Genomic DNA, 15,869 nt, shown 5'->3' with positions numbered 1-15,869 from the left:
GCGGCTTGCCTTTTGAGCACATTCATCATGCTTTGATGGGTTCTGGTTCTGGTCCTCCTCCAGATCCTCCTCCAGGGCCTGGAGCTGGTACTGGTCCTATGTCCGCGCTTCAATGTCACCAATTATGCTAATTAAAGGTGCCATCAGCGGAGGTGGAAAGCTCAACAAAGCGCGCAAAATGTCTCTGTTTATGGCCCAGAGGGATGATGGGGTGCCTGATGGATGTGGTGAGGGGCAGGAGTTTCTCGGCGGCAAGGGGTGGTTATTTTTAAACGTCTAACGGGCAGGCTCAAAAGGGCTAAGGCTTATAAAAAGGGCTAACTAGCTGCTGGCTGGCTGGCTGGCGGGCTGCCTCGGGGATCTGGGCGGGTCAATTGACAGCCGAAGCGTAATTATCAAAATATGTAGAAAATGGTAGGGCTGCTGCCGCTGAGGTAACAACCTTTTGGAATTGACAAATTAACATAAGAATGGTTTGTCAGGTGAGCAGCTATACAGTTGAACGTTTATGCAGACAAAAGGGGGATGGAAATTGGGCGGAGATTCATACATATATCCACAAATTGCTGAATATCTTAAGCCTTCGGGCGGTAACGAACCTGTTGATGAATCAAATACGAAATACAAAATTCAAATTTGAGGCAAGCCAGGAGCAATTTCAGGGAACCCTGGTCGTTGGGCGTGGCCTTGCACATTGTCTGACAATGCTTAACGCTTGCTGCACTAATTCAATTAAATATTTGTCTTTGTAGTTTCCCAGCGGCACGCACAGGCACACAGCCGCCCTGAGACTTAAAGAAGAAAAGAAACCAAACGAAACGAAACGAAACGAAGAAATATGATGAGGGCAAAAATACCCAGACACCAGAGCCCATACCGCTCCCTAGCCCAGTTCCAATACCAGTTCCAATCCCTGACAAAGGCCAAAGACAAAGAGAAAGCCAAGGCTGCCGGCGAAGGATAAACAGCTCACCGTAGTGGCTCCCAATTCCCGATTCCCGGCTAGGACATGGTCCTCTTTTGGTGGAGCGGAGCGCCCTAGCGCCATAACGCAAATATTGTCGAACGTGAAGCTTTCACTGAAAAAGTGAGAGCAGGCATAGGCGGTGCCGAGCAGGAACTCGAGCCCTGCAAGGAATGAATTTATTGCTTTTGGGAATTTTCCACTTGATGGCATTTAATGCGATTTAGTATTTAAATGAAGACGGGGCTGAGGCTGGAGATGCCAGTGGAAGTGGAGCTGGGACAACAAAGACGATAAACTTATTCGGGCGCATTAAATTAATCTCAGCCAAGGCAGCATCTCCTCCTGCTTATTAAGTATATGGCAATGATAATCCTGCCCGTGCCACTGCCCCTGCCCCTGCCCCTGCCCCTGCCCTGGACTTTACACCCATCTCTCTGTATGCGGATTCAGAATTTGAATGGATATGTTGCAGCTCCAATCGATGGCTCCTCGATTACGTCGTTGACTGTCCAATGGCTCGGTGGCAGTGGCTCGAAATAGTTTTCGCTGATTGAAAATTGGAACTAGACACGGTCACACACGAGTGCCACCAGGAGGCCCACACAGTACGTACACCCACCGCCCGCCCACTGCCCCACTGACTGAATGACTGACTGACAGGGCAATCTAAAATGTTTTGCTCGCTGCACGTGAGTGCCCCTCAACAGGAGCCATCCAAGGGGATGAATGCCGCACCAGCGGGAGTCGCATCAGCCACCAGCCGGGGGATAAGTGCTAGTCCACAGCATCAGCCCTGCAGTTATACCATACATTTTCCACCGATGGTTTTTAGAGAATAGAAAACCATTTTTTTTGTCCATCGGACGAAAAATTGAATGGGTTTTTGGCCAGTGCCTTAGATTTTTGGGTCTTTGGTCTTTAGATGCTCCGCTGCACTGGGATCCGCTTCTGCTGGTGGCGAATGGAGCACTTGATTGTGTGGTAATTGCCGGTGGAACGGCTATCGTGCAGCAGCAGCCGCACTTCACAATTTCCATCGCTTTTAGTTTCATTTTCCCAAAGGGGAATGCCAGTGGCGTCTCTCATTTAAAGCTTTAAAGTAAATATTTAAACAATTGTTCTTTTTGTGTGACTTTTTATTATCGGATAGTGTATCGGCATGACAATATGTTAGTTGAATAAATAAATAAATAAATAAGTGGTGTGTCGCAAAAAGTGTAAAGTGCATAAATCTATGTAGCTGCCGCGCAGAGAGTACTCGTACAGTATCCTAATTATATGTGTAATATGCAGATAAATATGTTGCTGTTTGGTTAGCAAATAAGCCAAATCCGAGCCGAGTCGATAGCCCATTGCATAATTCAATTAAAAACCGCCAGCATTAACGTTAACACTGCTCACCTTTCGTTTTCGATGACGAATGCAAATAAAAGCCAAATAATTGACTTTTTGGCCACAAATAAATACTAAAATTAACTTAAACTGAATACCCGACACAGACACGAAACTGGAAACTATGGAAACTGAAAACTCATATGCAAACTGCAGAAAATATAATTGTAATAAAATTAACAAAATTACTGTCTAAATTGATCCACCACCGGAGTACAGAATAAATAATTGATATTCGATAATTGTTTAGAGAGAATAATGCATAACGCCTAAGCCTAGGGGGAGGGTCGAAAGTTTTTTAACTTTTCCCGGGTTCTGTTTTGAAGAGAAAAAACTTTCAAGGAGTCCTATACGACTAATCGTTTGCCTTAGAGTCTAGTATTAACATTTTGTTCGGTTATTAAGTTGTTCATAGAACTTACTTTTGATATATCATAGATATATGGTTCCTAAAATTACCGCAACACCTTCATGCCGCCAACAGTGGGTGCACCAGTGTCTGGTGTTGTTGCAGTGCCTCTGAGAGGGAGCGTCTAGTGACTCGACCGTTAACCAAGTTTCGCCTCAGGCTACTAATGGTGGTCCCTCACTTTTGACGCCACTCCTCCTGGCAGCAGCAACACACACACACATGTGGGTGCAGGATTAACCACTGCATGGGCAGGCGGCATTTGAATAAAGATGTCGGCAGTAAGTCAAACATATGCCTGCAGCGATGGGCCGACAGCCACGCCCAGCCGCAGTGCAAGATTAGATTTACATTATGATGGATTGCGCTTAAAACCTGTGCCCTTCGACGAACTTACCTTCGCCATGGGGGCAATGGTTTTAGCCTACGAGCTAGAGCCAAACTTAATCGATGCACGAACTTACCTTCGTGCGCTATAAAGATTGTGTATGTACAAGAACTAGGACCCGCTAAACCCACAAGGCTAGTCGGGCATAGTCGGAGTGTGGAATGGGACTTGGATTGGGACAGGTGGGACTGGTGGGAGAGGTGGCTATGCTAGCAAATAAATACCCTTAGTACTACGCGATCTGGATAAGAGTCCTAGTCCTCCTCCTCTCTACTGGTTGTAGGGATGGCAGAACTGGTAGACCAGACGCTGCGACCGCTCCGTTTTCTTCATGATGCCCTTCTTGTAGTACTGCCGGATGGAGCGGGACAGCTTGTCGTAGTTCATGGCCGGGCGGTTCTTGCGGCGACCCCACAGCTTGGCCACCCGCACCGAGTCCTCGATCTTGAAGATGCCCTTGGTGCGATCGATCCAACGTATGGCTGTGCCGTTCACCTGCGGCGATGCCAGCAGCTCCTTGAGGAACTGCCACAGATGGATGTGGGAGCCGCCGCCAGTGCGTCCGCCACTAGTGCGCTTCACAGGAGTGGAAGTCGGTGTGGCAGCTGTCACTGCGGGAGTGGAAGTGGAAGTTGAAGTGGGCGTTGGCGTGGGTGTGGGGGTTACTGTGGCTTCCACCTCCATATCCTCATCATCTGTTAAGGGGAGAAACGAAACGAAAAGAAATTAATCTCAAGAGAACCGCCAAAGCATCCCCAATCCCCCACGCACCTTCGCTGTCCTCATTGTAGTCGTCCAGGTTCAGCATCGGATAGCTAGCTGGCGGCCACAGATCGAGGCCTGGCTGCTGCTGCTGGTGCTGCTGGATCTGGCTGTTCGGCTGATCGGCATAGGCCATCTTCCATATCTCCAATTGGGCATGTAGTGTGCTCCCGCTCTGGAAGGAAAAGAAAGCCGAAAGTGATACATTTTGAATGGGCACACAGACAGACAGAGAGACAGACAAACAGACAGAGCATAGAGCCTTAATCCCGGCTAGATCTCAATCTAGACGGCCTATCAATTGGAAATTCTTATGCTATCCAAGTGCATAAATAAATCTGCAGTCTCTGCAGTCTGCGGAGGCAGCCTCCGCAGACAACAGACAAGCAACATCTACAGCAGCAAGCAGCAAACAGCAACATCAACTAGCAACAGCAGCAACAAAAACCACATGAGACTGCGACAACGACTTACTTTCACCTTGCAATGTCGTTGCTGGTCGTTGGCTCAGTTCGAGTGGAGTGGAGTGCTGCTGCTGCCAGTCCCCAGAGCCAGAGCCAGCGACAGAGACAGAGACAGAAAGCCATAGCCATAGTCATCTGAGCCTCTACGCGATGGTTGGCTCGTAATCATCCATCCAAGTGCTGCAGTTTCACCAAACAACCTTCACACATTCTTTCACCTTTACAGCCATGACCACGGTTACTAATTTTGTCGACTGCTCGGCTTGGCTTGGCTTGGCTGGGCTTGTCTCCACTCCGATTTCATTTCGCTCGCGCTCTCCCGATCACGTTCGTTGCCCAAGTCTTTTGTTTCGCTTTTGCTGCAGTAGCAGCACCATCGGCCTGGGCCTAAACGAATGTAATCATTGATATATTTTTGGCAAAAGTCTTCGGACTGGACTGATGCTCTGGAGAGCGCATGTGGAGTAGTTTTTACTCGTAGAGTAGATGCCGCAAGCCTTTGCCTAATTGTTGGCGGCAACAGGTTTCGGGGTTTTGAGTTGTTTTTGAGTTTTGCGTTTTGCTTTCTGATTTCTGATTTTGGCTTATTCAAGTATGTAAGCTCCCGTGGCCTGCTCTGCTCTGCTGTGCTGTGGCCTGCTGTCTTGGCCTGCTCTTCTGGCCCGCTCTGGCCTGGCCTGGCCTGGCCTGGCCAAGAGCCATGACGTCAACACCAGTTACGAAACTTGTTTCGTTTTAGTTTTCGTTTCGTTGTATTTTGTTTTGTTTGCGTTGTTTTCGGTTGTGTTGTTGTTTTGTCCATTCCATTCCATTCCATTTCGATTCGTACGCGAAATTCGATTCAATCGCATTGATTGGGCTTTCTGCTTTCTGCTCTGGGCCTTTTGCCTTTTGCTATTGCCATTTGCATTGTGTGATTGTTTTACATGGTATCGGCCAGTGCTTTGTGCTGATCAATTTTGTAATAGATAGTTATTTTGGCACTCGCCTTGCCCAGTTAAGTCATAGCCTCTACAGACTGCTACTACTTCCACTACGAATGATGTACATGGTGCACCATAATGATGGTCGACCACGACTTACCTCTGGCAGTCGACGCACGAATTCCTCTTCGCTGAGTAATGCCAATGCGGCGCCGTCTTCGGAGAACTTCAGCTCCAAATTGGCGGCCGGCGGCAGCTTGAACTGTGCCAAGGTGGATCGTAGCCATGCGTGTACTTGCGAGGGTGTCCATGCATTTGGATCTGCAAATAGTTATGAAGAACCATGAGGAAATCTGCATACCAAAGCAGAGAAGCCATGGAGACTCACCCTGCGATATTTGCAGCTCCATACAGATGGCATCAGCTTCCCGCTTGGCATGCTCCAGCGCCAGCGAAATGACAGGCTCAAAGTCCCCGCGCACCTCGGCCAAGCCGCCGATGAAGGATTCCAGGGCCAGGGGCCGCAGGTTGTGCTTCTTCTGGAACGTCGTGTCCTCCAAGCACTCGCGCAACAGCTGATGGTCGGGCTTGGTGTCCGGCTGCGCCTGCTGCTGCTGCAGCAGGGCGTTCAGGTCGATGAAGCTCTCAATGTCCGAGTCCAGCGGCTCCGCCTTAATGCTCTCGCTGCAGGAGGAGCGCGGCGAGGGTGTCTCACAGTTGGACTCTGGCGGGGAGGGCGGCAGGATGTGCAGCTCCTGCTTGATGCTCGAGGCATCCAACGAGGGCGAGGGGCTGCTCAGACAGTCGTAGCTGCCGTGGAACTTGCCGTAGCCCCCGCCGAATGAGGCGAACTCCGACTGAAGGGGCGACGACTGGGGCGAGGGGTACACGCTGTGTGGATAGGCAGGAGGAGGGATCAACTGATGGCCGGAGGAGGCATAGGCCAGTGCAGGCTGCTGCTGCTGCTGCTGCTGGTTATCCGTGGGGCAGTCCCAGGCGCATTCAATCTTAATCTGTGGCGCGTTGTACTGGTACACCGTGGTGGGTATGCCAGCGTCCTGTGGCAGCAGCGACAGATCAAAGTTATCCGCATAGGCGGAGTACTGGTCCGGCGGCGTGAGGGCCTGGAACGGTTGTGGCTTCAGATGGGGACTGTGCGGCATCTGTTAGGGCGAAAAAAAGAAAAGAATCACGAATTAGTAAATGGATTAGGGACATCTTCTGTCTGCTAAACGGCGCCATCTTTCCTCGATGGCGAACTTCGAGTATCAGCAATTATCAACCGATCGGAGCTGCCAAATTGCGGCCACCTGTCTTAATTATCACGCCCATGAAAGTTAATGAATTTCTGTTACTTCTCCACAGGTTTTACGAGCGTGTGGCTGTGGCTGTAGCTGTGGCTGTGGCTGCCGCCTTTCTAATTCGTACTAGCATCACCAGACGACCTACCTGGCGAGCGCCAAAAAAAGTATGGAAATTTTTCGGATTCTGACTGCTATTCTGATTCTGATTCGGTTGTCGATTGTCGATTGTTAATTGTTGATTGTCGGTGCTTAACCTTAAGATTTCCAAAAGGCGGGCAAAGGTCTGCAAAGGCAACGGCAACGGCAATGGCAATGGCAACGGCAATGGCGGGATGTGAATGCGAAACCGACCAGACAACAGCAGGAGACGTACTAAGCTTCGAGTGGCATTGATTTTCTCATTTATCAAGCTGCGACTTGGCATGTGACGCCACAAAAGCCAACTGCAAAAAAACCCAAAGCCCCAGCTGTGGAGGGGGGCGTGGTCTGGCCAAAGGGGGAGCACCAAGACTAGAGCAGGGCGAGATGTGGGGGCAGGGCTCGGTGTTTGTTTGTGTGCTTTTTTTATGAGCAGCCCAAACAATGACTAGATCGAAATCAAAGCGTTCTCTTGTCGCTTGCTTCTCACAGAGATTTCTGTCTGTTTTACTACCTTCCTCCCTCTCGTAGTCTGTTTTTTTTTTTTTTTCTTCTCTTTCGCTCTACTTCTCCCCCTCTCTCTTTCTCACTTTTTCACTATAATTTGTAGACTATTGCTAGGGTGTACCCTACCTTTGAGGCCATTATGCTCTTCAGTCTTCCTATATCCATAAAATCCCTTATCTAGGTCTTAAAACAAGTCGAAGACATTGATTCTTGTATACTTTCACAATATTTTAAAAAATATACAAATGTTTTTGAATCCCTTTCTGCTTGAAAGAACGAAAAATCTCTTAGGGTATCTCTAGTTTCACCTTCGCAATGTTAGCCTTTTCTTCTGGTTTTGTTTCATACTATTTGTTTGATATTCATTTGCACACAGCGTCACAAACGAAGGCAATGCTAATATATGGCCCGAATGCGCTACCAATTTCTACCTCGGAGAAACTGGTTTTTCATTAAGCAACTCGATGCAGCAGCTATCTGCTCGTATCTCTGGGGAGCTCGGTGTGTCACAATGCTGCAAGGGGGGGGGAGAGGCAGAAGAAGGTTGCCATTCGTAGGCAGAGTAAGGCTGCGGCTGCGGGCTGCGGGCTGTGGTGGCAGAGGGGGCATGCATACGCTATGGCTATGCGCTGTGCGCTTATTATTAATAAAACAGCTCATACTGGATTTTCCGACAAGTACTTTCGGTTGGTGGGCACCAGGCAGAAGGGGCACCAGGGGGAGGTGGGGGGTGTGCTGAAGGGATGGCTGCCATTATTGCCTGTTCGACGTTCGCCATAATTCTAACTAGTCACGATGTTATTACAATTTCTATGTTTTAATTGTTGGGCACCGGGGCGTATGAGTGATTTGAGTTCGCTTTTCTCGCCTGCCCGCTAATTGCCAGCGCAAACATTTCGATTTCGCTGTGCGGACTGCCTGCCTATACCCCTTGCGTAATCTCCATATTATTAGAGCAAGTATCTCAGGCCTGTACTTTGCCTAGGGTACTTCACCGCAACTCGCAAGTCCAAAAGAGTCCCCGAGGAAAACCGAGGACATAGTACATGATTCAGCAGCGGCAGCAGAAGCAGCTGGCTGCTGGCTGCAGCCGATGACTCAGTCGAAAAGCCATAAAATATGTGATTGCCTGGCAAAAACTGCATAATAAATTGAGGGGCCAGATACAGAGACATAGCCAGGGGCTCTCTCGCCCATCTACCATTTATGGACCATTAAGGGCGACTCTGGCCACTAAAATGTCAACTAGTTATTACATCTGCCTGACTAGGCACAACATTTTCTATGCATTTTTTAATAAACTATTTTCACATTACATTTTATGACTATTAACAGTTTCCCTCCTCTCGTCGCCCACCCCATGGGTTGCAGCCATAAATTTTGCCAGGAAAAAAGGTCTTACAACTCAATTTGAGCCAGGGTTTGGCTATTAAGGAGAAGGACAGAACGAAACGAAGAGAGCTCTCCAAATAGGTGATGCCAAATAATGTCTATAAATATTCTCTCGGCTCGGCACTGAGGCAATAAAAGTGAAACAGAAATTTGCATTTCGACCGGACTTTTGATTTATTTGCAATATCTTTACATTTTACCCCTAGACCTACACTGAGACCGAAGGCAGAGGCCGATACAGAGACCGATACAGAGAGACCCACTTCCTCACAGCTGTACGAATTAGATCACTCGGGTTATTCCACATGGATCCTATAGACAGTATTGTATCGTATGTATATGGATTTCCTGCTGACTTTGAACAAAAGATCTCAACGATCTGAATCATGTGGTGTACTCGTCAATTTTAATTAAATCTTTTTTTATACAGAGAAATACTGAAAAACAAGCTCAACAAACAGAGTTCTGACGAGAATTGGAGTTTCCAATTGCCCGAAAGAGGGAATGGGGCGAAACGCGGACAAAAGGCTGTTTTTGTGGCCCGCTTAGCCAAACGCTTTCGGCCGCTAATATTTCATTGGCATGTCGGACATCGGACATCGGGCGTCGGCTGTCAATAAACGCCTTTGTCATGGGCGGACAGGGGGTACGGGGCGTTGCAATGGTCATTTAGGAATCATATATCGACATATAAATAGCCGCCGCACAGCCACCAACACCCGCACCATTGAGTCGACCCAATCAACGTCACAAATTGGTGGGTTCTCTGAGCCGGCGAGCGTTTGTTTTCGCGTGTTTGGCCATCGATCACGGTGGAGTTCCAGCCACTTGGCCACTTGGCCACTTCGCTGTGGTGTGGTGTCAATGCCGGTACAAGGGAACAATGGGGCTGGGGCCAGCAATTAGGATATGGCCAAAACGATTGTCAGGTATTGGGTTGTACGTAGTAGTATTTATAGAAAAACCACAATAGCCGGCGGTTCTATTTATAAAACCGTTTACAAAAGTCACAGAACAGCGATACACTCGTACACTCGTACACTCGTGGGTGTCGGACTACAGAGAGTGTGGGTATGAATGGGAATGGGAATGTGAATGTGAATGCGAATGGGAGTGCATTCCGTGTTCCTCTGGGCTTTCCACTTGGCCCCAACAACAGGATCCAACACTCACTCGATTCGATGAAAAGCGCTCTTATCGCGGAAAGCAATCGGCTACCGGACCACCGACTACTGCTGACTAATGCTTAAATATCAAATCTGATGGAGAGAAAAGTATACATATGTTAACCACAAAATTCATAAACGAGTGTGGCCCTGACACGCACTGGCACCAAAAGAATCGAATGCCAATTAAATTATGGCAATTTCGGGCATCCCAAAAATGCCACAGAAACATCAGAGCCTGACTCATGCCACACACGACACTGGCAACAGAAAAAAACTGACGAGATATAACAAAATAAATATTAAAATTCCAGCAGGCGATAAAATCATGTTTCCAGCAGATGAAACAAAAGAAAACGAATCAAATTTGATGCCAAAGCGATGTCCAAATCGAATTCCAAGACGAAAACACGACTCTCAGAGTTAGTGGTGAGGATTTGAATTGGATTGAATTTCCCCCAAATTGAAAAAACCCTTACCGAAAAATTAGCAACAATAATATTTAAGCAATGCGAGACAGGCAGAGCGAGAGGGAGAGAAAAAGTAATAAATTGGAAATAGCAGGCGGGCAAAAGGCAAGAGAAAAACGAGTTTTATGTATGATTTTTGTGGCTGGGGCCGACGTCAAACGAAATTCATTAGAACAAGTCAAAGCCATTGCCAAGAATGTGGCATATTCTCCTCATGTGGTGTGTAAATTGCGTGTATTTGTGTGTGTCTCTTTGCCTAATAATAAAATCAAGTTTACGTTTTAAGAACGACAAAAAGCATTATTAAAAGCGGCGATCAGATACGAATAGCAGTCAGCTTATGGTCGTGTGTGGTGCGCCGACAGCAGATAATAAATCGAACGAAATGGCCAACGCCTCGGGCGAGCCTCACGACCCGATCTATATAGATATGGGTACGGTACGGGTGGGGTATACCATATAACATGATCTTACACGGGGCGCGGCCCAGGCACATAGACAAAGGAAACCTTGGAGCGGGACACAGAGTCGGAGTTAATGTCGGAGTCGGAGACAAAAGGTTGCCTGCCCGCCCCTCCCCCTCCCTGGGGGAAGTGAAGGGTAAGATATAGATATAGATATACTATATAGTTGTGCGACTGTCCAGAACAGTTGCAATTACAGCTCTGGACAGCCTTGGGGCCTGACATGACCATGTTCTCATGCTGATGTTGATGTTGAATTATGGCCAAGTGGTATTTAAATTAATTTATATGTATCTTTGAACCAAATAAAACGAACTATGCAAATGTGTCTCTCTGTGTCGCTCGGATACGGCCACAGCCACAGCGACAGCGACAGCCGCAGCCGCAGCCTCAACCTCCTCAGGTGTTCAGGTCGGGTTCTGGGCTCTGGTCTCTGGGTTCTGCTGGGTCTCTGGCGACAATTGTCAGGTAATCTGTTCTAATCGCATTATGGCAATGGAGCTCGCAAAAGCCACGAGCGGCGAAGACCAAACCCCTTCACCGGCCACCTCTCCCTCTCTGTCTAAATCCATCTGGCTCTATCTCTTTCCCACTGTGGTGGTAGATGCGCAGGCGCAAATTGTTTGTTTAATGAATGTTCGCTTTATTCGCTGGCTTAGGGATTGGATATACTGAGGAGGAGTGTGTGGCGTGGCATGGCATGGTGTGGTGAGGTGTGGGGAATGGGGTTATGGCAATGTTGAAGTGCGCTGTCAACAGCATAAGCACACAGATACTCGTACAGATACAGCCACGGACAGAGACAGAGACAGAGACACAGACACAGATAGATACAGCCAGAGATAGAGATAGAGATACAGATACATATAGAGAGATACAGCCAGCAAATCCCCCGAACAATATCCACGTACAATCTACGAAGTACGAGCACTTTGGATGCGTGGGTTAAGCTGTCAAAGAGACAAGACTTATTTCTGCTTATTTTTACATCGTTCGCCTCTGCCTTCTGTTTCTCTGTTTCATTATTCTCTGTATCTTTGTATCTTTGTATTATTGTATCTGTGTTTGGTGTTGGCTTTTAGTAGCTCTGTCTGTCGGTCGGTCTGTCTGTCGGTCTGTCTCTCTGCTGGTCTGCCTGTCGTGACGGCGCAATTCTGTTTGCAGTTCTTGCCGTTCTTCGGTTCGCTTCAGCTATTTGCATTGCATTTAATTGTCGACATTTCATGCTAAATAAATTGCTGCTGCAAGGTTAATAAATATCTTGACACAGCAGTGCTACAGTGCTACAGTGGTGCAGTGGGAATGGGTGCAACATTTCAATTATGCTAGATTCTTTTTTCCCACCTCATTATACATACAGTGGATAGGATAGTGCATGTACATATCTCTCTTAAATATGCATATATTTCATTACATGTTGCGATCTAGAATGTTCCGGGATGCCGTAGGGAAACCCCTTAATTAGCACTCAATCGCATATCGGACTGAGTGTCTTTTGCAGGATTTTCACTTGTCAAGCTTCATGCCTCAGACCCTAAGCAGCCCAGACAAGACATCACATGAATGGCACTTTGGGGGAGTCGCCGGAGTCCGCAGTCCGCAGTCCGGAGTCCGGAGTAGCCCATCCCACACTCTTGACAGGAATGCGCTTACGATACTCGCAATGTCTAGGCACTGAACTCCAAGCCCTTCTGCCAGTGCCACTAGTGCTGCTTCTAGTGCTGTTCGTTGAATCTCCTCATTATGCTTGGCACGCACCGACAATTATTCTGTACAAAAGACGTTGCAAAGCCAAGTCATTTTCAATTTGCATAAAAGCCTGGGCTCCAGAGATATACTGCTGTGCTGGGGAGACCGCAACAGCAACAACAACCACAACAGCAGTGCTGTTGCAACCACAATGGGTCTTGTCTTAAGAAGCCACACCCCAAAAAATGCCAAACCCAACGATGATTATTGTATAATCCGTTTGATTGATACTCAACAATATTAGATATATGGCCAAAGGGCTGTTTGCTGTTCTGTATGGAAAGATACATCCATTGAAAGGGGGAAAGGGGGAAAGCGAAGCCAAACGAACAACTTGAAGTATTTATGTCAGGCCCCATCCTCCCATTCCATCCCCATCCCCATCCATTCCATCTCATCTCATCTCATCTCATCTGATCTGCGAAAGCGCCTGCATTTATAATTGCTGGCAGTAGTATTTATTTTATTATGTCCATAAATATAATGAGACTGGTTGAGAGTCCAGGGAGAGGGGGCGCCCAGGGGCAGGTGGAGAGCGAGAGCGAGCGTCTTGAAGTGCATTTCTAAATGCTGTTCAGCGTCAACTTCTGTGTCAGCGATTGGAAAAGCGCGAGAAGCTGCAACAACGCGGTGCAACATTGCAGCGCGGAGACACATTTCCATCAAATCAATCAAAAATGGTAAATACAAGTTTTTTTTTTTCTTCTGCATTTCTACAGTATTTTCTTTTATTGCAATGCTGGCAGAAGCAGCAGCAGCAGCAGCAGCGACAAAACGTCAAAGACTTCAGCCTAAGTAGGTCCAACAAAAAGTATCTGCTGCCGATGCTGCTGCTACTGCTGCTTTAGCTGCTGTATCTGCTGGATTGGAATGCACTTTCCGAGTGAAATGCCAGGCCGACATGGCAGCTCTTACTATTTGTGCTTCTGCTGGTGCTGGTGCTTGTGCTGTTGTTGCTGGCTGCCACCGTTTGTTGTCATGCCATAGTTGACAATCATTTAGAATCACTTCTGGCAAAATGAAAGCATCTTTTGAAAGTTGCTGCTGCTGTTGCCACTCGTACCAATGCCAAAGCCAGTGCCACTGCCGCAGCCACTGCTTTTGCTATTGCTGTTATTGTAATTAAAGCGAAATGCCATAAGACAAATGGGAAAATGTAACTGCCAAGTGTTACAGCAAGCTGGCCTTAAGCCAGAGAGGGACACGGCGACTCTCACCCAGTGACACGCATTCGCGAGATACATCTGCCTGCCGCCCACACGAATCGGGCTGCTAATTAAAACGCTGCCACAAGGCAAGGCATCTCTCGTACTCGTTGCTTTCCTATCAGCAGCACACGCCGTCGTACACGCAGCTGCGGCCCCATCAAAAACTGCGCATAAAACTCGAGCATACCACAGAGTACGAGTGCTGCTGCTACACAGCAGGGACTGGATGAGATACAGATACATTCGCTGGCTGATAAGGGCTGGCAAAAGGTTATCAACTGTCAGCTATCATCGGGCCGCCTGTAGTTGCTCTAGTGCTCTGGCCCCCATAAAAGTGCCACTCTCCGCCACACAGACATAGACACAACAACAGCCACAGATGCAGATACAGTATCTTCTCGGTGTATATTTCACTTACCTCACTGCTATTTGCCAGGTACATCATTTTCTCGTACTCCATTTCGGTGCGTGTGTCTGCCTGTCTGGATAATAACAATTCTTCGGGCTCCGGACTGTGGCTGCTGTCTTCCAGATGTATCTCTGTAGCTCTAGCTGTTGCTGTGGCGCTGTATGTGTATCTTTTCGCATGCAAAAATCAACCTCAACTGCGAAAGTCTCGGTCTGTCGTTCGGCCGTCTCGTTCTGGCTGTCGGGGCAGGCGGCACCTCCCGCTCTATCCGTCTCTGTTCGGCTCTTTCACTTGTTGCTGTTTATTTTGTATTATTTTTTCTCTTTTTTTTTGATTTTTCAAAAATTGTAAACTAGATTCACTATGTTTTTGTGGCTCTTTCGGCTCTCGCTCTGGTAGATTTTCGTTGGTTTCACACTGTTTCTGTCTTTTGTGCTCATAATGAGCCACAGATTCGATTAGTTTTTGATTGAACTACGATTTTGATTTTTGTTGATTTTATTTCGGTTTTGATTTTAAGTCTAGGCTTTTTGTTTTGTGGCATTCGTGGGACGGGACGGGACGGGTATTCACTGCATTTCGTTATTAAAATTTCCACTTGCAAACTTGTTGCTCTTTCTTTCTTCGCACTGTTGCTGTCTCTGTCTGCCTCTCTCTTTCTTCCTCTCGCTCTCTTTGTGCATATATTTATACTATATCGATTCAATCCGTCCGCTGAGTGAACCGTTCGCCGAGTCTTCACGATCAATTCTGTTTGCACGATCGGCGGTCGTGCCTCGGCTTACTTACTTACCTCATCCGAAAGCTTAAACTGGTTTCAAAGCTCTCATCTGTGTACAAGCTCTCTTGAAGCTCTCTTCTTTATAAGCTTACAGCCATCAAAAGTCCATCAATTTCAAGATGAAATTTATTATTTCACATAAAACGACAGAAACAGAAACCGCCACTGAAAATGCAACTGCAACAGAGACTGGCACTGGCACTGGAACTGCCACTGATACTGCCACTCCCACTGCCACTGCAACTTTGATTGAATTGGAGGGCCCACGCCCACTATCTCTCTGTCCCTCAGTGTATCTTCCCGCATGAGGAGTATCCATCCATCTGTATGTCTGTCTGTGCCTGTCTGTGCACGTCTGTCTGTCTTTCAGTGGGTCTGTCAGCGCATATACTGTTTGCGGGCTGGATTCGCCGCGGGGCTACTGCTGGCTGCCACGCCAAAGAGTGGATAGAGCTGGCCAGCCAGTCCCGACAGATGTGTACACTGTGCAGATACTTTCCGCAGTCGGTATGTGCGTGTGTGTGCGGCTCTACGTCAACTGCATTATCATTTCCGCATCCGTTTGCAGCAGACCCAAAGACGATGCCAAAGCCAAAGCCACAGCGACAGACTGCGGCGGTAAAAGCGAAATACAATTTCAAAAATCTGTTTGACATTTATATTTCATTGCACAATGACAATTCTGCAATTTTTTGTTGATAAAAATACTACTGTCCTCTCAGTCTGCCTCGAGGCAGTGGCGGACATTGACTCCTCGGCTCCATTATTTCAATGCCAAAAAAAAGTTAGCCATTAAATTTTTAGATGAAAGAAACTGCAATGGAAATAGCCATCTTTTATGGCTCGTGGATCACTGCAACACTTAAGTGTGAGCACAGAAGATATCACCTGACTATCACATGCCTCCCGGTATCCTGCCGGTGGTTTTCCACCTTAAATGCTCCTTTCCGTTCAAGCGATGGCCTCGCGCCGGGAT

General features: G+C 47.6%; 1 protein-coding gene across 2 annotated transcripts; it reads right to left on the bottom strand.

Annotated features, from left to right (window-relative positions):
• Nucleotides 1-2,082: 2,082 nt before the first annotated feature.
• On the bottom strand, nt 2,083-14,901 carry Ets98B (DNA-binding protein Ets98B). 2 transcript variants are annotated; one of them, XM_002137023.3, is made up of 5 exons: nt 14,122-14,901; nt 5,694-6,468; nt 5,466-5,626; nt 3,928-4,093; nt 2,083-3,851 (listed from the first exon to the last, which is right to left on the bottom strand). In XM_002137023.3, exons 1-5 carry the CDS (start codon nt 14,161-14,163, stop codon nt 3,427-3,429), a joined length of 1,569 nt encoding a protein of 522 aa, XP_002137059.2. In that variant the 5' UTR covers nt 14,164-14,901; the 3' UTR covers nt 2,083-3,426. The 2 variants fall into 2 exon arrangements, with proteins under 2 accessions (XP_002137059.2, XP_015038852.2); XM_015183366.2 differs by lacking the exon at nt 14,122-14,901 and adding an exon at nt 6,864-6,967.
• Nucleotides 14,902-15,869: the final 968 nt, after the last annotated feature.

Source organism: Drosophila pseudoobscura, chromosome 2 (genome assembly GCF_009870125.1).
Source record: "Drosophila pseudoobscura strain MV-25-SWS-2005 chromosome 2, UCI_Dpse_MV25, whole genome shotgun sequence".
Lineage (NCBI taxonomy): Eukaryota > Metazoa > Arthropoda > Insecta > Diptera > Drosophilidae > Drosophila > Drosophila pseudoobscura.
The sequence above is the reverse complement of the archived record's forward strand: the minus strand, read 5'-3'. Positions and strand labels throughout refer to the sequence as shown.